Source organism: Cinclus cinclus, chromosome Z, assembly GCF_963662255.1.
Source record: "Cinclus cinclus chromosome Z, bCinCin1.1, whole genome shotgun sequence".
In the NCBI taxonomy this organism is placed as follows: Eukaryota; Metazoa; Chordata; class Aves; order Passeriformes; family Cinclidae; genus Cinclus; species Cinclus cinclus.
The window spans coordinates 47,469,400-47,497,332 of record NC_085084.1 but is presented as its reverse complement, the minus strand read 5'-3'; the positions used below and the strand labels follow the sequence as shown (position 1 = coordinate 47,497,332).

Here is a 27,933-nt window from a genome sequence, read left to right as displayed (position 1 = left end):
CGGCGGCCCAGCCAGGAGCGGCAGCGTGGGACGTAGCGGGTGAGGCCCGGGGGAGTGGGAGGAGAGGGGCGCGGGCAGAGCCCGCAGGGGCACCGAGAGAGGAAGGGGGGAGCCCGCGGTAGGGGTAGCGCTGTCTCGCAGCGGGGCGGGCGGCGAGCTGGCCCCTCCTCTGCGGCGGAGCGGAGCGGAGGAGCCGCGCGGGCAGGCGGCTACGCGGGGCCCGCTGAGCTGCGCGGCGCCGGAGTTGGGGTGACCTGTGGGAAGAGGAGAGCCCGAGGGGCCTGATTGTCCCCGGATGCAAGGGAGAGTTTAATTTATTTCTGTTGATTTCCCACGTATTTCCTCATCCCAGCCCGCTGAGCCTGACAGTGTGCCTGCGGTCGCTTGAGGCTCCCTGACGGCCCCCGACGGGAAGTGAACCTGGCTGGACGAGGGGACCCCCGGGCTGCTGTTCAGAAGCCTTTTGATCCTCCCCTTTGTTTTTGGTAATTCCCGATGCCCGGGAGTTCTTCTGTTACTGGGGCCTTTGTTCGAAGCTTCCGTGGCGGCTGTGGTTAAGCTGCTCAGAGCTTGCCGAGCTCGCAGCTGTCTCTGGCGAGAGCTCCGTCAGTATGAGGAGAGTTCAGCATTGCTGATACCTCGCAGGCAGGCTGACCGGGAAAGTGGGCACGTCCTCAGGGGTGCCGTGCCGGGAGGTTGCGAAAGAACAAAACCAGTTCGGAATAACTGGTCGGTGGAGTTTAAAACTTGTATTCCAGTCTGAACTTGCTTAACTTCAGTGCTGCAAGCTAGATACTGCTTTCTCCTGAAGAAATCGGAGGAAATAAGCCTTTTTTTCGTTTTACAGTACTCTCTTTTAAATTCCTGTTGCAGAGTAGTAGGAGAACGTATAGTCTAATAGTATAAACAAAAAGAAAATTGTGATGTCTACATCTATTGCTATGCTTCTGGTTTTATTTCTAATTTGACAGTAGATGCTTTAGTAAGGCTGATTGGCGTCCTTAGTTTTCAAGCTACTTGTAAAGAAATTATGCATAAGAAAAGCTTTTTCTTAAGGAGGTTTTATTGATAAGGGCTTTTCTGTTGATTCTATGTAGCAATATACATTTAAGTAAAATGCTAGTTCATTTCCCATTCTCACCTGATTCTTGGAAAGAAAAAAAATATTCCCATGAAGCACTTTCTCTATATGGTGTCTCTGACAGGAATTTAAAGATACAGCATCATGGTTATGAAAGCTACAGTAGAAGATGATGATTCAGGATGGGAACTTGGTATGCCTGACAAGATGGAAAAGAGTAATACCAGCTGGATAGATATAACCCAGGATTTTGAAGAAGCTTGTAGAGGTGAGTTGTAGTCCTTTCATTCTCAGGAAACTTGGAATCCTTTGTAGGCCTAAGCATAGTTTTCTAAGCTCTTTCGAGCAATAGTTTAACCCAGATTCAAGCTTCAGATGAATGAGCTACATTGATTCCGTGTTAACTCTGAGGTTGGACTTACCATGAACCACCTCACTTTGCTTCCTCTTCCAGATTACATAAATACCTCTTTAATTAAGGTTTTTTTCATTTTATGCATTTTTCACATCTGCTTTTTTTTTCCTTTGCAAAGATTTCTTCCTGTCTCTTCTGCCAAGTGGAAATGTTATTCCTGCATGCAGAGTCAACACACTGTTTTTCTTGTATATATTTGGATGTCCAGGGTCCAACAATTAATTTAATTCATTAGTGCATTATTTTTCATTTTTGAAACAAGTCTGAATTTTTGAGCTGATTTAGTGCATCTCAGTAATGGGGAAGCAGTTGCTTCCATTCAAACAGTGCCTCTATTACTATTAGCTGCTACTGCTAATTTACAGTTTTTTCAACTGATTTTATGGTGATACTAGGGAAAAATAAAAACTGCATCTTACCACACAGAATGTTACATAATGATAAACACAATTTCTGTGTATTATTTCTCTATATTACTCTAAATTACTTATAAATAATTATTTCTCCACATTACTTATATCTGTGTACCCATCAAATATATCTAAAGACTCATTTAAAAGTTATGAGGAAAAGCAAGCCTTTCAGCAGTCTCCCCTGGACAAGACTAAGTTACCTGAAGAAAGGAACAGAGAAAACAGCTGTATTCAGGCTATTCAGATGAAACAGGCTATTCAGGTGCTTCTATTTCACAGAATAATAGTCACAGAATGATTTGAGTTGGAAGGGACCTTAAAGACCATCTCATTCCGACTCCGCTGCTGTGGACAGGAAGACCTTTCACTCAGACTGTGTTGCTCAGAGCCCCATCCAGCCTGGCCTTGAACAGTGCCAGGGATGGGGGATCCACAGCTTCTCTGGGCAACCTGTTCCAGTGACTCAACACCCTCACAGTAAAGAATTTTTTCCCATTATCAAATCTAAATCTCTCTTTTAGTTTAACATTTCCCCTTGTCCTATCAGTACATGCCCTTGTAAAAAGACCCTCTCCAGCTCTTCTCTAGCCTTCCTTTGTGAACTGGAAGGATGCTAGATGGTCTCCATAGACCCTTTTCTTCTCAAGGCTGAGCAGCCCCAACTCTTTCAGCCTGTGTTCATAGAAAAGGTGCTTTAGCCTTCCATTCATTTTGGTTAGCCTCTTCTGTGCTTGCACCAACAAATTGATGTCCTTCTTCTGCTGGGGACATGAGACATGAATGCACAATAGGGTCTCAGCAGAGCAGAGGGGCAGAATCCCCTCCCTTGACTTGCTGCCCATGCTGCTTCAGATGCGTCCCAGATATCAGGTTTTTGGGCTGAGAATGCACTTCATGCTTAGTAATTCTAAAACTTCTTTAACTACTAGAATAATGGAGGGATGAGGGCACACTGTGAACCACTGGGTTTTTTTAGTCTTTTAGCCTTGAAAGTGCTTCGTAAGTAAAAGCAGTAGTGTCATGGGTTGACCTGAGCCAGATGCCAGGCACCCACCAAAGCTTCTCACTCCCCTCCCTCTGCAGGTGGACAGAGGGAAGAAATTTTAACTAAAGGTTCAAGGGTTGAGATAAGGACCAGGAGAGGTCATTCACCAAATACATTCATTGGAAAAATAGGCTCAACTTAGAGATATGAATTTCTTACTGACAGAATCAGAGCAGGATAATGAGAAGTAAAATAACCCCTTAAAAATGGCTTCCTGCCACCCCTCCCTCCTTCCAGCTCTGCCTCCTACCCCAGCAGTGCAGGGAGACAGGGAATGGGGGTTATGATCATCACCAGAGGCTTCTCCTGCTGCTCAGGGAGAGGAGGTGTTCCCTGCTGCACCATGGGGTCCCTCCCACAGGGGACAGTTCTCCATTAACTTCTCCAGTGTGAGTCCATCTCACAAGCAACAGCTCTCAGTGACCTGCTGCAATGTGAGTCCATCCCATGGGCAACAGTCCTCCCAAAACTGCTGTAGCATGGGTCACTCTTCCAGGGGGTGCAGTTCTCCAAGGACAGGCTGCTCCAGCATGGAAGCAGGGCTCCTCTCTGCACAGGTCCTCCATAGGTTCTCAACCCTTCCTCAGGCATCCGCCTGCTCTGATGAGGGTCTCCTCCATGGGCTGCAGGTAGATCTCTGCATCCCTGTGGATCTCCATGGGCTGCAGGGGCACAGCTGCCTCACCATGGGCTACGCCACAGGCTGCAGGGGAATCTCGACTCTGGCAGCTGGAGCATCTCCTTCCCTGTAGGAGAACAGATTGGGATGTAGGGGATGGGGCTGCGGCCAAGCCTGGTCCCTAAGGGGGTGCAATTGTGTAAGACAAATGAACAGCATTTAAGTGGAAGTACAGAATGCTGATGTGCATTGACCAACCACAAAAGAGTAAGAGGGCACACTGATGTTATGCATATGAGAGAAAAAGCATGAAGAGCTAAGAGCAGAGAGGTGCTGGTGGTGTTGGAGCTAGCAGGTTGTGCTGTGAGGAGGAGTCTCTAATTGTGTGGTACTGCTTGTGGAATTACAACAGAGAAAAGGCAGAAGGCTTTAATGAACTGCTGATGTTTGCTACCATCTTTGGCATCAGCCTTTTGAGCCCATCATCAGTCAGGGGAAGATTTTAGGTAACAATGGACTGACTCTGGTGTCAGCTGTGTGTCCACTGTCAAATTGGTACCCCATTTTAGGGATGAGTGATGACAAATGCTGCCCTGTGTGAGGAGTGAGTGATAATACTTCCCCCTCTTTCTGCACTGACCTTGATGTCTGCAGGGCTCTTCTCCCATGTTCTCACTTGGCTCTTCTCCATCTGTAATTAAAACTGCGCAGTTTTTTTGATTGTTTTTCTTTCTTCTTAAATCTGTTACCACAGAGGTGTTATTGTTTCTTATTGGCCAATCAGCACATCCATCTCTGGAACCACCAGGGATTAGCTCTGCTGGACATGGAAGAAGCTTCTGGCAGCTTCTTACAAAAACCATCCCTGTAGTTACCCCCCCACCACAAGCGACCAAACCCAGGCCATGTAAACCCAGTGCAGGTAGAAATGCTTGATCTGCTTCCCACATCCTGTTCTCTCTTTGCATAAGGCTGTTTGGTGCCTTTTTGTGCTAGACAGCCCTGGTTGTGCTAGTAGGATGATTGTAATTGCTTGTTTTGTCCTGTTCCTTTGTAGAACTGAAGTTAGGAGAACTGCTTCATGACAAGCTGTAAGTATGTGTGTGGGGTTCTGGCGTTTAGATAAGATTACTGCAAACATGTTAATGTTACCTAATAATTAAGCTTTTTTAGACTTTTACTTTATAAAGTATTTGAAGTATATGGAATACCATACATTCTTAGCAGCATGTATATGCTGCACTTGTATGAATGCTGAACATATAACATTACATGTTTCAGTGTGATTGAAATTGTATTTCAGAAGTTCATAGCACATCTTATGATCTGTGGTGATTACATTACTACACCATTTTAATGGGACACACTGTTGTAAAAAAAGGCCAGAAAGACTTTAAACTTGGTTGTCTCAAATGTCATTATCAAGTGTTTGATAAACAATCCAATGCAACTTAATGCAACTTAAATAACATGCTAAAGCAGAAAGTGAGAACTCTGCACATTTGAAAGTATATTTCAAAAAGAAGCATATGGTATAGACTTGTTCAATTTATTAAAGAATGACATATTTAAATAATTCCAGTATTTAAAAGATTAAATTATTTTTCTTAGTGAAGGTGTTCACATGAATAAAGCAAAAAGTTGTATTTGAAATTAATAGCTCAGAAAACAGAAGGATCCTATTAAATGAAAACCTGCTTAAAAGTGTGTGCAAGGATGTCACCAGCTAGTTACTGAGTTGATTCAAAGCACATTTTCAGTTTTATACAAAAAAAACATTTTAGAGCAAATGCACTTTTCAGAATTTAAATGTGCCACATGCAATAAACTTATTGTATTATACAAATTGTTGCAGGAGTTCTAATAACTGCTGTGATAAAGTCATGTACTTCTGCAAGCTTTTATGCCCCTGCTACAAGTGATACATTGTCACTTACTGAGGGTTGTTTTTTTTTTTGTATCAGTTTTCTTAACATGCCAGTTTCAAACAAAGCTGGTAAATTCAATATATATTAGTCTATGTTGTGTATATTGTCAGTGTGGGGGGGACGTCTCTTTTCTTTTGTGTGTGGTGTAATAAAGAACAGCTTGTTCAGTTAATATCAGTTTATGATGTTATATGATGTTTAAGAAGGTGCTATGAAGTTGATAGAAGCAAGTGTGCAAGGATGTAGTAGTGGGTTATTTCACTCAGGAATGTTCTTCATCCTTAAAGAATGGATAATAAATTTATTTTTTTTTTACTTTTAGCCATCTCTTTTCCTATGAACTTTTTGAGAGATCCTTAATTTCCTGAAAACTATGATCTCTGAAGATCAGTACTAATGTTCAGACAGTACCTATTGTCTGTGGTCAGAATACAATGTACTTGTTTTGTCATCCTATGTTTTTTTTATTAGTTTATTCTGTATAAAATAATTACATTCAGCACATTTTTTAATTTGTGTTCTTAGCTTTGGTCTTTTTGAAGCCATGTCTGCCATTGAAATGATGGATCCCAAGATGGACGCTGGTATGATTGGAAACCAAGTTAACAGAAAAGTTCTTAACTTTGAGCAAGCTATTAAGGTTTGTGTGATTTTCATGGGTTTGCGTACACTGTCTGTAGAAATATGCAGTTTTGTGAAATTACAGTTAAGCACAATACAGCATAATTAATGTTTTCAGTCTTCTCTTGAGATTTGTTTTTATTTTTTTCTTTTGGATAATTATGTAAAGAGTAACTTGGATGTTTACCTTTCTTGTTACCTGCATTATTACAATAATAACTCTTCCACTGAAAAGTACTGTAAAACTGTTGTGTGTTGATACCTCAAGTAAATGTATATTCAACATTGTTTTGCAAGTCACACTGTGCTTCCCCAAAATGTCTTTTATATTAAGACATTTATATTTATATTATATTGGTTAGCTTGTATTTAACCTGAATGGAAACCAGCTTCCTTAAATGTTTGAAATTAACACTTTTATCATTCTTTTAGTTTATCAGCATTGAACAGAAGCTGGATAATTTGCCTGCATTGGTAGTAATGATTAACTTTTGATTTATGATCATGGTAAATTGGAGGACAGAGGTTGAAAGACTTACTGTTGTTTCGTAAAAAGTAACGCACTCAGAGGGAAAAGTGTTTCTTTTTTGTGGCAAAAATTTGGAATGGAGTCAGAGAACTCCATTCATGTAGAGTCATGTAGCATATATACAGGATTGCATACACTGGGCAAATTAAATGATCAAAGTTGCAGCCCTTTTGGTGTTGACCTTTAAGGCAGTAAAACACTACAGCTATTTCCAGTTTAAAAACCAGTCTTCAAATAATTGGTCCTGCATATTATTCCTTGCTCAGTCTTTATTTTGATCATACTGTTTTGTGACTTCAGTGTTAGCAGTTAACTGTCTTTAAACTTTTCTTGGCTAGTAATAAATACAAATTGTTATTCTAGCATTCTCATGGAGTAGTTTTATGTTTGGTCAGTGTTAACTGATTGGAATGCAATTTTTAAGAATTTGAGACATGTTGTGAAGCTGGTCAGTAAACTAGTGGTATGCAATTATTCTGAAGTCTTAAACAAATTTTGATTTCCTTTTTGGCTTTGGTACAAATAAGTTGTTTTTTGCCTGTATGCTTCCATAATATTTAAGGTTTTGGTTGGGTTTTTTTTTGTTTGTTTGTTTTCTAAGGATGGCACTATTAAAATAAAGGATCTCACTTCACCTGAGCTGGTAGGAATAATGGACACATGTTTTTGCTGTTTGGTAAGCATTTTTGTGTTCTTTCGGTAAGATGCTTTTGCTTTCAAAATATCCTTTAATCCATCTTAGAAAAAACACAAAACCAGCAGAATTAAAAAAAAAAAAGATTGACCAAGCAGAAAATACATACAAATATTTTAATTTCCATTTAGTTATTTGCATTGTGTGTTATGAAAGGCTTAATTTTGATTTTTAATTTTTTTACTATAGGAAATATTGAAGATAGCTGCTAGCACCTTGAAACCTTTAAAAGGTTTTTTTGACTGTGTTGGAAGTTGAATGTGCAGTAACTGGTAGCACTCTGTTGCTCTTTTCTGTACAGCCAGAATTGACTGAGCTTACAGAAGCATTTTGAAGAAAGAAAAGAAATCCATTTAGAAAAAAACAAGTTGAATATCAGTTCTTTATTAATTACGATTTTTTTCTGTGTATATGCTTTAATTTCCTCAGCAAATGATACTCACTGTTTTCAGTTACTCTTTAAAAATACATCAATAATATTATTTTTAGAAACATTTCCAATCAGTTTAGTCAGAAAGACATTGAAAGATCATAGTATATCTGATACACTGTAACATCATTTGTTTAATACTCCTGGTCCCCAAAAGGGACAGTGGTGATATTAAAAATATTGTTCTACTTTATTTTTTGCTATTTCAAGATAGAAATTTAAGTTACTGAATCTTTCCTTGTAGCTTAAAGAAATAGGAAAGTGGTAAAGAGAGGGAATTGTGACAAGAAGCTCTGTGTTGTAAAAGAAAGAGAACATGAAGAACATCAGTGACTTGTCTCATAGTTACTTGCATTTTCCATTCACTTATTATACAGAGAAAGTTTATAAATGTGAAGGTCTTTTAACATAATGTCATGTCTAAATCACAGGGGTTAGACCTGAACTTTATAGAAGAGGTTTATCCAACACCAGATTTCTAGGCTTGAAACACCTTCACTTGCCCTTTTTTGTACTTGGGAGGTTGCTAAGGAGTTTCTTAATGAGTCTTTGAAGCACAGTAAAATAGAAAAAGAATGGATCTATAAAAATGAGGACTTGACAGTCATGAGTAAAATATCCAATTTCCTTTTCTCCAGATAACATGGTTAGAAGGACATTCCTTGGCACAGACAGTATTCACTTGCCTTTATATTCATAATCCAGACTTCATAGAAGATCCTGCTATGAAGGCTTTTGCTCTTGGAATCCTAAAAATCTGTGATATTGCCAGAGAAAAGGTTAACAAAGCAGCTGTTTTTGAGGAGGTATGTGTTTCCCATCTCCTGTGGGGTTAAATATGCCACATTATACCATAATGCAAGTAGAACAATGTGTTAGTGACATTTGTTAGTGTTTGATTCAAGAATGCTGTAGGAATAGCAATCCTAAAACTATTAGATTGGATACCTTTAAAATGCTGTTTTCCCCAGTCAAGGTGTTTCATGCTATCTCATAAATTTTCCTTAAATACTGGAGCCCCATAAATATTTTACTCAAGAAGTAGTGCAAGTCTTGTAGTTAACCATTTGAAATTTATTTCAGTTGTGGTTTTCTTCCAGGTTTTTTTTTTTAATTTATTTTTCTATGTTAGATTGGCATGATTGTCTTTTGTCTAAAATGTCCATTTGTCAGCAGGATCAGAGTCCTGTTTTCTGTACTCAGAGCAATCTCTCCTTCCTCTGAACTTGGACAAGTCACAGATGCTGACTATATCTAAAACTGATCAAATACAACTATGCATCTATAGTTCTTGTAACATTTTGGTAGGGTGTCACTTGATGAAAATATGAAGGGTATATTGGTATTAAGGATTTATGCAGAAAATAATTACCTCAAGCTGGATTTGGGTTTGAAGGTCTTTCAGTGCATTCATTCCAAGTGTGTTCAACTGTGTTGAATAAATCTGGACTTTTATACTTGATGGAATTAAACAAAATCACACCCCCAACCATTCTTCCATAAGAGAAAAATCAGCAAAAAGACCCAAAACCTAATAAGAAAACAACTCCCAAAAAACCCAAACCAAAAAAAAAAACCGCAATCCCCAATCTGAAAACTGTAACTGCAGCTTTTTATATTTCACTACACATTGCTTCCTTGACTTTTTTTCTTTTTAGGAAGATTTTCAGTCGATGACCTACGGATTTAAAATGGCCAATAGTGTGACAGATCTTAGAGTTACAGGTACAGTTTGTGCTTTCTTTGTCCAGCAGCCTCTTTTTATTTTGAGCATGTGATTACTTTCAGAAACACCTGATTAATTGCTAGGAGTCTCAGCTGTTAAGATTTTTATTTGTCTTGTGGAAATTGCTGACTTGGTAAAAAGAAAGATCAAATTATTCTTGCTTGAAAAAAAGGTTCAGTTGTCTTATTAAGAAATGCTTTTAGATGTGCCAACGAAGTGGCTAGGGATGAGCTCATCATGGTACAGATACAGACCACTGGAAAGTGCATTGGTTGAGTTCTGCCTTTTTGCCTCACAATTTGCTGTCCTTTAAACAGGCTGCTTTAGAAAGAAAAGCAATCTAGTAGTTCTACAGCTATGAATACATATGTTATTGGGTACATACATAAGTACGTATGTTAAATCTTTTGATGCATGATTCTTTTATGTGTATTTGAGCTTTCCATTGATTTACTTTTGAAAAGTTTGGGCATGCTTTAGCTTTGCATCAGTTGGTCTGTATTCTGGTTTTTGATTGTTCTAAGACATCCCCACCGTTCCTCACAAGATTATTTTTTGTCTAGTCTTTGGCTAATGAATATAGCACTATTAATGTAAAGCATTTTTAAGTTTGATTTTTTCCCCTCGAAACTTCTTTTCCCCTGAGTGGTGTAGGTGTGCCTAGGAACCCTTCTCAGCTTTTAATCATGCTGTGATTTTTTTCCAGGTATGCTGAAAGATGTAGAAGATGACATGCAAAGACGAGTGAAGGTATTGTTACCATGTTTGTCTTATCAATTTATTTCAGGTGTACTTAACATAGGTTTGGGGAAGGGAGGTGGATTATGAGGAATGAAGAAGGTTTGCATCATTTTGGTGGGGTTTTTTAAGAACTGCCATAATGGTTTCTGTTACATGCTTTTAGTTTGCCTTCTAGCTAAATCTTTAGACATTGTAAACTCTTCAGTAATTGCTTCACTAGTACTAGTAGCTGGAATCATGATGTAGAAGATAACACAGGGCTGGGACACAGAAAGTAGGTGTTTAACTTTCAGGTTTTATGCAGAGATACTATGCAATGTTAAAGCAGTTACTTAATTTTCCTTTACCAAAATCTCCTTTACCTTTACGTTTATACATTTTAAGTATTCATGCACTTCCCTTGCTTATTTGCAGAATTTACCAAGATAGGCCTTATTACTATAGGAGAGTCGTTCAAGTACCTGGATTATATACTGAGAAATTTGTAATTTGAAAACTGATTTTTTTGGGTTATTTAACAGGTGAATATTTTAGAGAACACAAATAGATTTTATCAGTAGGTTGTCTTTGCAATTTTTAGTAAATTATTTGGCATTTCTTTACCTTGCAGAGCACTCGAAGTCGACAAGGAGAAGAGAGAGATCCAGAAGTTGAGCTGGAAGTAATGAATTGTTTGCTTTTTTTCTGGATTTCATGGATGTAAATGGGAGATTTAAATATGGAATAACCACACCCATGCATATAAGAAGCAGCCAGGAAGCATTATACCCCAGGAGCATGGGGGAAGAGCTGGCAAACAGCAGGACATTTTGTGCAGCAGTTTGTGCAGGAAGGGCACGCGTTCTTGGGAGTTCCAGGCACCACAATACAAGAAAGCCATTAAGATATTAGAGAGTGTCCAAATAAGGGCCATGAAGATGATGAAGGGCCTTGAGGGGAAGCTGTATGAGGAGCAGCTGAGGTGACTTGATCTGTTCAGCCTGGAGGAGACTGAGGACAGACCTCACTGCAGCTACAACTTCCTTGTGAGGGGAAGAGGGGGCAGGCACTGATCCCTGCTCTGTGGTGACCAGTGACAGGACCTGAGGGAACGGCCTGAAGTTGTGTCAGGGGAGGTTTAGTTTGGATATTAGAAAAAGAGTTTTTACCCACAGAGTGGTTGGGCACTGGAACAGGCTCCTCAGGCAGGTGGTCACAGCACCAAAACTCTGTGTCCAGGAAAATTTGGACAATGCTCAAGCACACTTGGGATGGTCCTGTGTGCAGGGCCAGGAGTTTGGCTAGATAATCCTTCTGGGTCCCTTCCAGCACAGGATTTGCTATGATTCTATGATCTAATACCTATTGCTTAGTAATCAGCAGTATGCTTTTATTACAGCATCAACAATGTTTAGCTGTCTTCAGCAGAGTCAAGTTTACCCGCGTCTTACTGACTGTCCTAATAGCATTTACAAAAAAAGAGGTACGTTCATTTGGTGTACCTGTGTTTGCATTGGGATCCTGTGAAATACCTGTTTTTCATTCTTTAAGATCAGGCAATTACTGTGTAGATTCAGAAGATTTGAATTGATGTGGATGAAGGTAAAGTGTTGAATAAAGCCTTACAGTGGCAAATACTCAGTTTTTGTTCAAAGTGGGAAACACAGGGAAGGCTAGTAGCTGACATTACAATGGACTTGCAGAAAGAGAGAATATTCATTACAAAACATTTAAAAATATTTATGCTCACACACGGACAAACTTCTTGTTTGAGTTCAGTCCCCTCCTGCAGAGTTACCTGATATTAGGCAGTGTTTTGTCCATATCAAAAGAACTGTTAGCTTTTCCTTACATATGATACTGAATTTATATCTAGACAGCTTTGGTCTGAGAAGAGGAATTTTAATAACGTTCCATACAGTTTGCCTGTTTTTTGAATACAGTATTTCCTAATTGCTGAGAGGGGAAGGAACTTCATGTTTTAAGGCAAAGGGCTAGAACTGTGTTCCCGCAAGCAGACTCTCATGTATTGTGTACAAGACTTTCAGTTGTGATTATCATAAAGAATGACACAGCAAAATATGCAGCATTGAATTTATGTACAGATAAATAAAGTACAAAGAATGCTACTGTACAAAAATGTTAGGTTGTTCAAGTTTTTTTCAGAACTGGTTGTGTAAGAATACCAGAATCTTAATGCCCCTTTTTTTTTAAATTAACATTGATTAAATACTGAAAATGTATTGGTTTGTAATGCTAATAATTGTTTCCTTCCTTTCAGACTAGTGCAGTTGCAGAAGCACAGAAACTTATGACTCAGGCAGCTGACTTGCTCTCTGCCATACACAATTCACTGCATCATGGTATGCAGGCGCAGAATGATACCACTAAAGGAGGTATGTATCAAATTACACCATTTTTGCCTTTCCTGAATATGATTCTTTCACAAATATAAATACCTTCAAGTACTTTAAAAAAAGTTGAAATCACTGTTAACTTTGAACTAAATTACCTGTTATGCAAGTTGTTACAGATTTGCATTGTTTAAAAACTCATCATTGTCTTAGTTGGGTTGTTGGAGTCTCAGGAAGTTAACTGTCACTTAAAGAATTCATTTTGGCTAACTGAATTATTTGTATATTGAAGGGCTTCTGAAAACACAATTTATATGCAGCTTTTTTTCCGTCTCTCTTGCCTCCTCCTTCTTTAGATCATCCTATTATGATGGGGTTTGAACCACTCGTTAATCAGAGATTGCTGCCACCAACTTTCCCCCGATATGCAAAAATTATTAAAAGGGAAGAAATGGTCAATTATTTTTCCAAACTAATAGACAGAATAAAAACTGTATGTGAAGTAGTCAACTTAACTAACTTGCATTGTATACTGGTAAGCATGAATATTTCTTATTTATTGCCAAAAACAAGATCTGAAAACGTGACAAAAAATAATTTATATATGCATGCTTTTGCTCACTGGAGGGAAAACGGAGCGCTGTGTATGTATTTGGTGTTTTTCACTGTTAGGTACAATTTCAAAGTTTATTATCTTTCCTGATAGTTACTACTTTTCTTCTTTTGACAAAGACCTTATCTCCTCTCAAACCTCTCACTTTTCCTGTAATTCATTAAATAATTATGCATCTTAGTGGCAAAGCCAAGCAAGTTTCTGTGGTTGAAGAGCTATATCTACAGCATCAGAACATAATTCTTTCCTATATGCCTGACTTTTTTCAAATTGATTAAGTGGTGTTCTGCACATGTGCCTATAACACAAGAGAGCACTAAATAGGTATTTAAGCATGCAGTTCCCTAAATAGGCATAAAGTTAAGCACCTCTTATACTTTTTTCCCGAATAACTGATGTTACTCTTAGTTACTGTCTACATTTATTAGAAGACACTTAAATGCTTGAAATATTTTTTTTAGTATCCATGCATTCACTGACTGGTAAAAGAGATACAGTTACATCAAACTTTTTGCCTTCCTATTTTCTGTTAATTAATGAAAGAAATGTTTTCATGAAGTGTCTGGTACCGGTATTAAACCTTTCCTGGGTTTCAGTAATTTTTAAAATCAATTTTCAGTTTTGTTTAATACCTGGTGTAGTTACATCATAGTATATTTTTAGTAGTATAGTATACATAGATACATAGTATACATCTCATAGTGAATTTTTTCTGTACTATCATCTTTCTAGTTGTTGCATTTGAAAATTCAGAAACCTTTTTGTTAAGCAATGAGTAATTGCAGAAAATCTTCATAATACATTCTGTTCAAGATATTCATGGTCTATTTCTTACAAGTTGTGTAAGCTATGCTATTTGTGTATGCTTTTTAACAAAATACAGGTGCAATTACACAGTTGTATATATTTGTTTAGGAAAGATGAAAATGTAAAAATGTATGTAAAAATGATTTGGTGTATATTTATAAACACATAAATTGGCATATTAACCTGATGTCTTTTTTTTCTTCATATACATTAGGACTTTTTCTGTGAGTTTAGTGAGCAATCACCCTGTGTTCTTTCAAGATCCCTGTTACAGGCAAGTCTTAATTATATCTATTAATAAAATACTTCTGTATTCATTATAAATTCCTGTTATTATTTTAAGTATTTCAGTTATTTGCATATAAGTTAATAGTATTTATGTGGTAAAAAATGTTCTCATGATATTTAAGTATTATGGAAGAAATGCTTTACTGTGAGGATGATGAGGCATTGGAACAGGTTGCCCAGAGAAATTGTGGATGCTCCACCAAGTGTTGAAGTCAGGGAAGATGTCCCTGCCCATGGCAGGGTGTTTGGAACTAGATGATCTTTAAGGTCTGTTGTACCACAAACCATTCTGTAATTCTATATATGAAGGCTTATGTTCTATCTAATTTTTAAAATCATATTAAAATCATTTTAGCACATGCTAATTAAAACAGAAGGCATTTAATTTTTTTTGTCCACCATAAAGCTGTGCGTGTACACACATTTTTATACTGCTCTACATGTGCTGTGCCATTTTGGGGCTGGTATTTGTACTCATCTCCCTGTTTTGACAGAACTTCATGTATAGACTGCTTCTATTGCTACAGCAGTAAAGCTGATGGTTGGTGCAGAACAGACTATTTCTTCTCACTGCTTCTTTTATCTTGAAAGTGCATTATACATTCCTTAATTCTGAATGAATAATTCGTTCTAGGAGTTTTTGGTTTTAATAGGGTGCCCCTAGATGCCAGAACTTCTAGACATTAGATCCCTATTAAACCACTTGTGGAGCCAATGGGCTATAACTATGGGCAAGTAAAATATGTTCATAGTGTGTGTGTTCTCACCTTCCACTGTATGTGTTTGTATAATCCTGGTGTGTGCCTGACAGCAGAGTTTTTTCTTCAACTGCTGAAGAGCCATGTAAGAAAGACACAGCACTCATGGAGGAAAGTTAAATGATGTAAGCAGTAGCATCCAGAGGGATTGAAAAACGTCAGCAGTAGTCTGGAGTTATACCCTTATCTGCCTCCAGAGAAGGCGCATATTTTACACTGATCTTCAGAGTCCAAGACATTAAACAATTTTGCATGTAGTCCATTACACAAGTAACAGAGCTGTATTTGGTGTCCTGGGAATACCACAGAAGTGTCAGATCTCAATATTTCTGAGTCTTTAACTTTGGACATAGTTGAACCATTTTAATTCTTACAATAATCTTATAAGTTTCTTATATATAAAAGGTATTACCAGAGCTTTCTATTACTTCTAATGCTACCTAGAGCAGTACTTTTTAACTTAAAACATGTTTCTAAAAACACGTCTTTACTTTTAGACAACTTTCCTAGTAGATAACAAGAAGGTGTTTGGCACTCACCTCATGCAAGACATGGTAAAAGATGCCTTAAGGTCTTTCGTCAGTCCTCCAGTACTTTCTCCAAAGTAAGTGGATCTTGAGTATACTTGTATTGTTTGCATGTATGATGAAAAAAAATCTTACAAGAGCAATGACAAATGTACAAAAACCATACATTTTGTACTTGGTGCTTATGTATAAAGGAGTCAGTTGCTGTTGCTGCACTCATATTTCTTGTTTTATGCTACATAGACCAGTGAGATTTATAAAAAATATGTATTTACATGGATATTTCCTTTTTAGGTGTTGTCTTTATAATAACCACCAGGCAAAAGACTACATTGATTCTTTTGTGACACATTGTGTTCGGGTAAGTGTTCATTCCAATTACAATATGTATGTTTGTGAGAGCACTTGGCAGATTTGCATACATTTGAAAATGAGACCAGTTATTTAGCACACCTGACATGAAGGTAAAATTGAAGAAGTTGGCCATCTTAAATTGGTAATGCCTTTTAAAAAGCCAGTGTAATTATTGCTGGTCTTCTCCCGTTTACAGATTTTTATTTAGCATTTCACTTTATAAGAAGTCTGCATCTACTACCTCTTTATAGGGTAGTTTCATATTACAAATGCATAACACTAATAAAAACAAAATTATTTTTACATTCTCTCCAGTTTCAGATTCTTAAGAATGGTTTTAAAAGATTCTCTTGTTTAATTTGGTACAATGAAAATCTTAAGAAAATCAGAATTACTTAGGTTGGAAAAGATCTTCAAGCTTATTGAATCTAAACCAACACTGCCAAGTCCATCACTAAACCACGCCCCTAAGTGCCATGACTTCACAACTTTTAAATACTTCCAGAGATGATGAGTCAAACATGTTCCTGAGAAAGCTGGTTCCAATGCTTGACAAACTTCTTTGTGAAGAAATTCTTCTTAATTTTCAGTATAAACATCCCCTGGGCACTATTTCCTCTTGTCCTGTTACTTGACAGAAGAGATGAGCCCCACCCGGCTGCATCCTCCTTTCCAGTGGTTGTCGAGAGTGATAAGATCTCCCTTGAACCTCCTTTTTCTCCAGGCTAAACACCCCCAGCTCCCTCAGCAGCTCCTCACAGGAGCTGTGCTCCAGACCTTTCCACAGCTTCATGGCTCTGCTGTGGACACACTCCAGCCCCTCAATGTTTATCTTCTTGTGAGGGGCCCAGAAATGAACATGAGATTTAAGACAAGGCCTCACCAGTGCAGAGGGACAACCACTGCTGATCCTGCTGGACACTTTCTGATACAGGCCAGGATGCCATTGGCCACCTTAACCTCTTGGGCACATGGATTTAGGCATAAGAAATTCCTCTTTACCCAATACCAAGCATTTGCTCTAGTGACCTTCCTAAAGGATGCTGACTCAATCTTACATCAACACGTGTACAGAGAAATTGGTACTTACATCACTCCAGAGAGTTTGCTGTCCTGCTGACTTGCACTCTGTAGGGAGTATTAAGGAACCCATCTCCTAATACAGATGTATGAACCAGGTACCTAAATAGACATCATACTCCTTTTCCTGTAGTTTCAAAGCTGCATTGATAATTTAAAATTACACTTTGCTTCTTTCAGCCATTCTGTAGCCTGATTCAAATCCATGGACACAACAGAGCTCGACAGAGGGATAAACTGGGTCACATCCTTGAGGAATTTGCCACACTACAGGATGAGGTAATGTCCTAAGCAGCAGGCCAGCAAAGTTTCTTTCCAGGTATATTACTGCCAGAGTGAAGCATGGTACTAAATTCTAAATGAATAATACAAAATCCTTAAGACAAGGATTCCTAGAATTTAGCACAAGAAATTTTTAGGATGCATCCAGAAACTTCATGCTAGATGTTGAAGAAAAACATACTACATTTTTTAAGGTTAACTTTGTCCAATAACTAGACTCAGAAAAACCTATTGTGGTGTAAGTTAATGGTAACTGCACAGCTTTTAGTCTCTATCCTGGTTGTGATTATCAGTCTGTAAGAAGTAACTGGGGGAGATAGACAAGGCAGGCTTACAAGACAGCGCTGAAAATTCAGCCTTACACCTGCATAAGATGTAAATGGCAAAATTTCATAGTGACTAAAAAGGAAGTAAAAAAATCTTTAAAAATACGTGCTCCAACTGATTTTGGACATCTCTCAAGAATGGGGAGAGATGAGAAGAAAAAACATATTTTCTCTTGCTGGAAATATATTCTTCAGCAGTGAGAGCCATATAATAAATATTTCTCAAGGAGTACAATTGAGGAACTTGGATTTGGAAGGACATTTTGTGTGCCTCATCTTTTTTCAAGATGGTTTGAGTTTGTTGCAGTATTGTAGCTGAGGCACTGTTCTTTTCATTTAATAGCAGGTTATATGGATTGTTCTTTTTAGGATTATTGATGATGGTCCAACTGTGAACAGTTGTCTTCCATACAACTTGCTTCTTAAGACAAAATTTGTCTTAGCAATATTTTAGATACTCTGGTTGAACATTGTGTTTCTTGCATATAAAGCTTATAAATTTATTTTTTAATGCAGCTAGGTTTTTTTTTTTAAAAAGAGACGTACTAATTGCAATACAGAGCAATGATCTACAGCATGTAATGGTTCTGAGTTTGTGCTCATGTGACTGTGAATGATCTATATACAAATACATTTAAAAATTAAGATTTTACCCATCTAATATTCTTGCCATATTACTATATAGATTATTTTTGTTCTGTGCAGCAGAATTTACTTAGGTATCTTTCTAGGTTTTTGAAAGTTCTAGGCCTATTTTCATCTTGTAATCTGGAGCATAAATTTACTGACCCAATTTGTTAAGATTTGGTTAAGATTTTATTTCTGGCTTGGGATGCTGTTTCAATCAAATATTCTTCCTGCTCTGTCTACTACTTCGAGGTTGATCCATTTTTTTTTCCCCCCCCCCCACAGGCAGAGAAAGTAGATGCTGCTCTTCATAGCATGTTACTGAAGCAGGAACCACAAAGGCAACATTTGGCTTGCTTGGGCACCTGGGTCCTATATCATAACCTTCGTATTATGATACAGTATCTTCTCAGTGGCTTTGAGTTAGAACTTTACAGTATGCATGAATATTACTACATCTATTGGTAAGACGATGTTTTATTTACAGCTCTTCAAGGAAGAATGTTCCCAGAGAGCTGTAATTACACATTTTTGAAGGAAAGACTTCAAATATGATTTATGATCTCAAGCTTAATCAACACTGTGTTTGGTTTACATGTTTATAATATTCCAAGCAGAGAAAAAAATCTGTTGGCCCCTAGTTTTTTTTATAGTGTACTTTTTTTTCCCTGAAATAGCAATTCTCACTCTGTTTAGCTTTTTGACACAGGGTCTTGTATTGACAATGAATGAAAAGTGTGCTGATTTTGGTGGACAAGAGCATGCAGAAGTAAAACAATTTCCTTTATTCTTTTCTGCCTTCATGGTATCAGGATTAATAGTCTTATTATCTCTAGTATTCTGGAAAAGTTCTGCAAATTTTTAAGTCATGACTGTAATCTGAAAATTGACTAGCTAAAATTAACTTAATTGTGGTATATTTGAAGAGGTTATCTTCCACCTTTAGTGAAAATGACCACGTTATGTAGAGACAGAGTACTTATATTTTTCCTTCAATTCACATTAACTTTTTTGTCGTAGTTAATGTCTTTTGCCAAAAGATTATTATTTTTATTCTTTTTAAACTACTAAGACATTCCTATGTAAGCAATAAGCCTTCTTACTGAAAGATTAAAACTGTTCAAATGACACAAACTTCAATGCATTGCTTTTCTATGTTGTTTCAACAGTGGGTTAAGTCAAAAAATAATATTCCAGAAGTTAGCAGAAGATGGCAATATTTTTCAAGTAGTAATTCAGTGAGACAATATTTTTTTACCTGCCCATATTTCCCTCTACCATTTTAATAAAACCACTCTTAGATGGAATTGTCACATCAACTGCTTTTTTACTTAAAATGAAGAAAAAAAAAAGGCAGTTTCTGAGAGGTAGTGTGCAAATGAAACTCGCATTTCTCAGTAATTTTTTTTCTGATTACAAATTCTTATAACTACTACTACATTTTTATTATGTTCCAAATCTGTAAATTTCTTTCTATTCTCTTTTTCTCCTATACCTTTTGATTTGATGTCAAGTAAGATATTTATTGGACTTGCTTCCACTTTTTAAAATTGTTCTTAAAGTTGTCTCTTTAACTGTGACAGAACTACATATGGATGTTCTGTGTCTGTGGGCTTGCCCGTTTATGTAATGATTCACATGTAATATTCACATATAAATTATTTAATATTTTTTAATGCTTGAAAAAGCCAGTAGTTATCTTGTTTCTTAGCATAACAAGTCAACAAAAGTAGAAAAGATATTAACATAGTATCTCTAAAAAACCCCACTTCATTTACTGTGGGAATAGTTCTAGAAAAAATGGATCTTATAGTTTGATATAAGAAGCTTTGACTTCCTTTAATAAATGTGCTAAAAGCTTGCATACCTTGAGGTGTTTGTGGTTGAATCAGAACACGAATGTAGACCAATGTGTTGATTCCAGCCATGCAAAACAGGGCGTTTTCATGGTCCACAACCACTGTCCTTCCCCTCTCAGAGCACATGCCTTGGTGCTCACGCAGCACGAGTGTGCAGTGTGCTGCAGCCTGTAACAGCTCCATACCACTTGTGTGCAGGTATCTCTCAGAGTTCCTGTATGCCTGGCTGATGTCAACGTTGAGCCGTGCCGACAGCTCTCAAATGGCAGAGGAGAGGATCATGGAGGAACAACAGAAAGGCCGTAGTAGTAAGAAAACAAAGAAAAAGAAGAAAGGTACCTAGGTGTTGAGTGTTAAGACTTCTTTTTTTACCCTTTCATGCCGCCATATAAAATTAAAATTCAAAATTTAAATCGGCTAACACTGATATGGGCAGGAAAAGTATCCTAATGTTTATGAAGGCTGAATGTAAATATTTTTAAGAATTTCCTACTTAGTTTTGTACTTTCAAATCAGATCTAGAAAAATACAAACTCATTTATATTCACACTTTCAGCAGCTGTGTTATGTTAGACCTTCTCAGAGTTTGTACTTCCTGCAAAATTATGCTTTTAGTGACTGTAACTAGATTCAAACACTAGACTTTCAGCATATTTATGTAATTCCTATTTGGCTTTAGAAGTTCTTAAAGCATATTTCTTAATTTTCCAGTGATGAGTTTCCCTTTCTTTTCCTTGCCACCTTTTCAAGGGGAACAAACAATTGTATAAGAACAGTTCAGGATCATATCAACTACATTCCCTTGTCTCTGGAAGTTCATAAAATTACTGATGTACTTAAAGGTGCCAAGTGTTGGGCAGCTTGGCACTAATTCAACACTGGAAACTAAAGGGAAACTTGCAAGAATGCAGTAAGGATTATGAGGATAAAAAGTTTTTAGCCCTAGAAGTCAAAAAGATGCCTGCACTAGGGTAGGCCTCTTGTGTACAGACTGTAAGTTTGAGGCTGTTGTGCAGAGTTTTATAGTGTCATGGAAATACCACTGACCAATTTATTCCATTAGAGTATTTGAGAGCAGAATCATGTCATGAGAGCAGAATCATGTTCATTTGACTGTTAAGTGTATCCTGAGGTATTTTATGTAACTAGGAGCCAGGTGAGCACAAATGCATGTCTAGGCTTTGTATACTTAGGTTATTTTAAAATATAATTGATAGTTATGTGACTTCATAGAAATTTAGGAGAACTCCTTTGATCTGAAATTAATATATGTGCTTACATTGAATTTAAAAAAAATGTATTTTTATGTAAAACTTGCAGTTCGCCCTCTCAGCAGAGAGATCACCATGAGTCAAGCATACCAAAATATGTGTGCTGGGATGTACAAGGTAACTCATTTGTGTTATATTTCTTTCAGTTTTTTTGTAATAGGGATCCTGAATACACTGCATGCCTTCTTTCTTTATAGTGGTGCTAGAAATTAGGTTCAAATTTATAATTTTCTATGGTGAATTCTCTACAGTTTTTCTATCCTTCCATTTATAGTTAAATAATATTTTTGATCTTCCTTACAGCAAAATATGACATAAAGCAAATGCTTTTCACTGTTTTTCCTTCTCTTTTAGACAATGATTGCCTTTGACATGGATGGCAAAGTAAGAAAACCTAAGTTTGAACTGGATAGTGAACAAGTTCGATACGAGCACAGATTTGCTCCATTCAACAGTGTTATAACACCACCTCCAGTGCATTACCTGCAATTCAAAGTGAGTAATCTTCAAACATGGTGCTGCCCATGCTTTTATAGAAGTCATTTACTCACCTGTTTTCAGTATCAGTGTCAGAGTAAAAAGTTCACACTGGAGCTACATCACAACGGCAAGGACTTCTAGGTTTAGTTTTGTGCAAGAAAGATATACTGCATTGAAGTCTTACTAACTTAGATGCTTAGATGTTTAGAAGTTGGTCTGATATGGCAGTTTAAGATGCTTCTGTTGATTTGCATGAAAATAAAATCTCTTGGAAGTCTGTTAACAGACTTCTTGGCTGTGGTTAATTATAGCAGCATTTTTTATTAGTTCAGCAAGCAACTGAAAAAATAAAAAAGTTAATTTTGAGTGGTGTTCAGACAGGATCAGTGAAGGCTTGTGTTGTCCAGTCTCCTCCTTGAAGTAGCATTATAAAGCACATTGCCTGTGTCTTTGTCTAGCCAAATCTGAAAAAAAATCAAGGTAGGAGATTCTCCAGCCTCTTTGATCCAGTTACTTTTCTCTGGTCCTTTAAGTTATAGGATAGCTGATTGAGGGTGCACTACTCCTTTTTTTCCTAATATCCAGTCTGAATTACCATGCTACAACCTGTGGTCTCTCATGTTACATTGTTTGCCATTATGCAAGGAGTCTTTATCTTCTGACAGCTTTGTAACTATCTTTCAAGTAGTTGTAGGCTAACAGGTAATTAAAATTAGCCATTAGCATCCTTCCTATCAAAGTGAAAAAGTCCAGGTGCACTGACTTTTATTCTGGCTTACATGCTCTATGCCCCAAACCATCTCCACATCTCACCATCTTTCTTGAACTGAGTGGATCCAGCCCTGGATGCAGTATTTCAGATAACACAAATACCAAGTTCAGGATGATAACCTTGCATATGGTTGAATAAGGATAACCTTGATATGCTGACCATACTCCTGCTTGTATACTCCCATATGGGGCTTGTCTGATTTGTAGTAAGGAGCACCTTGTTGGTGTATATTCAGCTAGGTGTTTGCAGTACCCTTGGCTGCTCACCCAGCTGATTATTAGTCTCACTTGTGGGGTTAGTCTGAACTGAAACAGTGCAATTTTCTATTGTAGTTACTCTCTCCAGTTTAATGTTATGAACTGTTGTAGTGGAAATTAAGAAATTATCATGGTTTCCTCCCTGTCATTAAAGGGTTTTTTTAAAATCCCTAATCAAGAACAAAAAAAAAAAAATTGGAAGAATCAAAATTACATAAAATGGAGTTTTGTACAGTTTCAGCATCTGACTTGCTGTAGCTTTGAGTAAACAATATATTTATTTTTTCTCCTATTTTTTCCTGTAATTTCATACCTTGTTGCTAGCCAATGAAATGAATGAAAGCAAATGAATGGCAACTTGTTCAAGAGAGAGACTGTTTTATGAAGATTATGAGAGTTTCATTGTGTTTTGTGGCACTGTAATAGTTGAGCATTGTGTTGTTGCTTGTGTTTTGCCATTTTAAATAAACATTTTCAACTTCAGTTTTGATTTTTAAAATAGTATTTAGTTGACATAACTCTTCTCTTGAATACAGTAATGTGATGATAATTGCCTGGCAATTGTAAATTTCATTTTTATATATTTTAACATATATTTATGTATTTCTTTAACACACTAGGAAATGTCTGATTTAAATAAGTATAGCCCACCTCCTCAGTCATCAGATCTCTACATGGCAGCTAGCAAGCACTACCAGCAAGCTAAAATGATTCTTGAGAATATTCCAAATCCAGACAATGAGGTAAGACCGATATATTAGGAAAAGGAGTATTTGCTCGAAACAGAGTGTTTGTTTTCAGCTGGATCTCCTTGAGATCCAAAATGTACTTCATAAAATGCTGAGCAAAGCTGAGTGCTTTGATTAAGGAGTAGACAGTGGAAAGTGGTGGCATCTTACTCAGCAGTCTATTTTAGTACATCAGCTAGCTTGTAGTACAGTTGTGCTCACCATTAAAAAAAACACTTCTCTCTGCTGAGGACAAGAGATGCTGGATAGCAGTTTATTTCCTTGCATGTTGCCTTCTAGCCCCTTTCTAAAAGCACAGCACTTTTAACCAGACAGTGATAATATGCCTGCTGTGCTTAGTTGGCATATAGTAACTCAGGTGGACTGCTGAAAGGTGGGGAAGATAGGTTTGAATATCATTAGGATGAAAAGAGGATTGAGTCTGGCACTTGTTCCCTGGAGCAGTTTTTTCAGCACTGAGCTGTCAACATGGGTAGAAATTTCCTCTTTGTCCACAGCCTAAAACCCTCAGTGTCTGTGACTGTATTTTGGAGCAAGAAGGATGTTTTTTTCTGTCACCTCTAAGCAGGTTAAGAATAGTTACAGGATTAAGTCCTCCTGAGAATTTAGGAATCACTTTCTCCTCTCTGGATCCTGGTGGTACTCACACGTGAGCTATCTGAGGCCAAGATAGATAGTTAAGAGATAGTTTGGAGCACATCCAGAGCACTTCCATGCAAAAAAGCATCAGCTGCATACATTAGTTCCTCTCACCATTATGTTGCTATGTTAAAGATTAGACACCTGCAGTTTATCTACACCCTTTTTTGCATGAGTACCACAGAACTTGTCGTAATTCCCATGTTGTTTTTGTTCAAGAATTGTTAAAGCTGTGGTTTCTATGGTCTGTTGAATTTTTTAAAAAGTGACTATTAAAATAGTCTTCATTAAACTTCATTAATAATGAAACCCTTCATTAAATTTAATTAATTCAGCTGTTGTACTTAAAAGCAAATCAAAAACCATATGATCTCTGTTAAACTGATCCTGTAAGAGAGCTGCTGTATTGCTAATAGTAGGTAAACATTACAGTATTATCTTTGAAATAACTGTGAGGTCAAATGCTTTGACTTCAAGACTTCTTTCTGTTTTGTGTTTAGGTCAGTCGAATTCTAAAAGTTGCAAAACCCAATATTGTTGTCATGAAGCTGCTGGCTGGAGGCCATAAGAAAGACTCTAAGGTAAGGAAATGCCAGCTTAATTGAATGTAAAATATAGTAATACATAAAGGTTGGATTCAGTGAGCTGGAGATTTCCCAATATCAGTAGTGCATCTTATTCTATGTAAAGCCACCACAGATCTCTTGAAAGCCAAATGAGCACATTCTAACAACAGGGAAAGTAACTTAATTTTTATTTTCCCCCTGGAAACAGTTGTAGTTACCTAAATATAGAAAATTCTAACCTGTGAATTTTTTGAGAAAATAAAATGGGATATGTATGCAGGACAGCATAGACTAGTAAGGGTATTCTCAACAGCAGGAACAAGCAAGTGTAATAGCAGCTTGTGTGAACAATGTCATGAGAGTGCTGGCTGCCACAAGGACTTTTTTTCCATCTGTTGCTGTTTAATTTTTTTTTTCTGCCCACAGGTTGTTCACATTATGAGTATTAAATGCAGTAGTACTGCTGTCTAATATTTTAAATCTTTTCTTTATAGGTTCCTCCAGAATTCGACTTCTCTCCTCATAAATACTTCCCAGTTGTGAAGCTTGTTTGAAGGACAAGAGATTTTTGTTAGGATATCTGAAGAATATCTGTGTAGCAGATACCAGCTCTAGGAGAGGGACTAACTAGTGCTGCACTCAGACTACGAGGGAGGTCCAGGATAAAAGTACTGTTATGTGGAATATCTATAGTCTGCTGCCTCTATGTGATTTGAATGACAACTGCTGTTTTAAAGTGGTTTGTATAAAGTTTGTTGGATTTCATGCGTGAAGCTGATTTAACTGTTATTAAAGAACATTGTATCTTAGTTGATATTATTACAGATTTTGATAATAAATAATTGTTACTACTGCATTCTTAAAAGTGAGGGGTTAGGAACTGAATAAAAATCATGCAGTAGAGCCTCATGTCTGATATGCACAGCAGAGCTACTGCAATTCTGCATTTAACAAAGTCACTTGGAGAGATTTTGAGTTTCTGTATTTTTACTTAATTGTATCAATTGCTCACTTTGCAAGTAGAGAAATGCTGGGATTTTTTTCTCACCACCTCCTCCAAGCTAAAATGATCTTTACAGAGATCGAGAGCAGATGCAAATTAGTCATTTAGCTGTTAAGTGAGTGATTCCTAGTTGGAATTTGTTCCTTTGTCTTTGTTCTCAAAGTGCTGGAGAATCTGCACAGCAGACACTGCAGTAGTCACTAGACACTGAGGACTCATATTTTACCAATTCTGCAATTTTGTTATAATCCTAGTATTTGTTCCTGCAAAGGAGGGATTGCTACACTTGATCTTTATTCTCCCATTTTTGACTGCAATAGGGCTGCTGGATCCTACTGTGTTCGGCAGTTATTTACAGGTATAAATATCCAAAACAGGAGAATCCCCAAATGTATCCTGTTCTTTCACAGAACAGTTCTGCCTTCCAGGCTTTCAGATGTGAAACAACAGAGGGTAAGCCATTGTGTTGTAGCAAGGAAAAACTGTTCAAAAAGCAGACCTGGCCCTGGCCAAGTCATACTTACGCCATACAAGTAAATCCTGTGTTGGACAGAAAAATCCTTTGTTTTGGTGTATGGTGACTGCCCCCATAGGAATGAGCTTTTAAGTCCATATTGACCATACAAAACATATTTTGGTGCTAATCCTATCACCTGATTTTACTGTGGATTAACATCAGCTTCATCCCCTGAGCAGCAGCACTGCCAAGCTAGAGCTTGAAAACAATGAGTAACCTCTGAAGTGGAACACCCACTTGTCTTCCACCAGTTTGCAGCTTCCTGAAAAAAGCAGAAGTACTGTCCTGAAGACATGTTTTTTCCAAAATCTCTGCTAAAGAGATGGCATATCATATTACATGTTTGCTCATCATCATGATTAATATACTTAAATGCTTCCAGATAGGTGCCAGAGGAATAAAAAGCCTGGAATATGTAGATGTAAAATGGCACTGAGCATTCACCTGTCCTCTTGTGAAGCCATGAAATCTTTCCCATCTTTAAGATCCTGAACTACATGCCAGTAGCTCAAGGACAGCCTTTTGTTATTTTTGCAAAGCAAGCAGCAAGTAAAAGAGAACACAAATTACATGTGACTTGTGGAACCAGGAAAATAGCAGTAATAGTATTTCCCCTTTTCATTACAATTAGAACTGGATAAATTGTACAGCATAACATCAATACACTAGAGAAGATTACTTCTAAATGGACCAGGTTTAGATGTAAAGAAAACCAAACCAAAGTGCTAATGTAGCACCAAGATGCTTAGAGAAAAGTAGTGATGCCTCACCCAACTAAAAAACTTCAGTGAGATACAACACTATGTACACCACAGTTTCAAATTAATTTCTTGTTCAACTAAATCCTTTAATTCTAGAAATCTATACAGTAGACATACAGGCCTCTTGCCTATTAGTACTCTACCACCCGAGTTAGATTGAAGCACTCAAAGTTATTGTGAATAAAACTAGTCCTTCATGCTTTTGAACATTGTTTTTATGCAGGTTTTCACATCCTTTGCCCTCAGAGGTTTGCAAGTGTGCTTTGTACACAGGTGGCTGTATTTATGGAGGACAACATCCAGTTGGCTAGGAGAATGTGCAGAAATGTACAGAAGCATAGCCAAAACAATTAGTTGTAAAATAACTCTGGCAATATATTAATTACCCTAAAGTGTTTGATGCTTTGGAGTTTTTAACTTGATGCTGGTAAATCTATTGATTCAACTTGAATATAGTGTTTCATTGTCTATTTTTTACTGTTAGACTATATGCTTTTTAACAATCAATATTAAATTCCTGATCAACTTCAATCTCAATTGCATAATTGTTTACAGATTAAGTCGTAGGAAAATGCTCAGAAGATGGGAAATATTTTTATCCAAATTATGGGTAAACACCTTGATTTTAAAATTGATGATATTGTCATTATTTGCAAAAAAAAAAAAAAAATCCCAATAAACCAAGCTCCCCAATACTTGTCAGAAGAGATGCTCATTCCTCTTCTCCTGCTTACAAGCACTTGTTTTTCCTGCTGTGAGGACTGTAGTAGTCCCGACCAGTTAGGTCTTACTAAAATGGTGGAAAAACTGTTAGTGAACTGT

General features: G+C 37.3%; 1 protein-coding gene across 2 annotated transcripts; it reads left to right on the top strand.

Annotated features, from left to right (window-relative positions):
- NAA35 (N-alpha-acetyltransferase 35, NatC auxiliary subunit) lies at nucleotides 1-27,926 on the top strand. 2 transcript variants are annotated; one of them, XM_062513223.1, is made up of 24 exons: nucleotides 1-39; nucleotides 353-485; nucleotides 1,206-1,349; nucleotides 4,631-4,664; nucleotides 6,027-6,141; nucleotides 7,253-7,327; nucleotides 8,414-8,581; nucleotides 9,434-9,500; nucleotides 10,208-10,251; nucleotides 10,853-10,903; nucleotides 11,621-11,704; nucleotides 12,503-12,617; nucleotides 12,932-13,110; nucleotides 14,210-14,269; nucleotides 15,539-15,645; nucleotides 15,863-15,929; nucleotides 17,183-17,281; nucleotides 18,523-18,701; nucleotides 20,295-20,431; nucleotides 21,417-21,484; nucleotides 21,722-21,862; nucleotides 23,497-23,619; nucleotides 24,765-24,845; nucleotides 25,325-27,926. In XM_062513223.1, exons 3-24 carry the CDS (start codon nucleotides 1,226-1,228, stop codon nucleotides 25,382-25,384), a joined length of 2,178 nt encoding a protein of 725 aa, XP_062369207.1. In that variant the 5' UTR covers nucleotides 1-39; nucleotides 353-485; nucleotides 1,206-1,225; the 3' UTR covers nucleotides 25,385-27,926. The 2 variants fall into 2 exon arrangements, with proteins under 2 accessions (XP_062369207.1, XP_062369208.1); XM_062513224.1 differs by lacking the exon at nucleotides 8,414-8,581.
- Nucleotides 27,927-27,933: the final 7 nt, after the last annotated feature.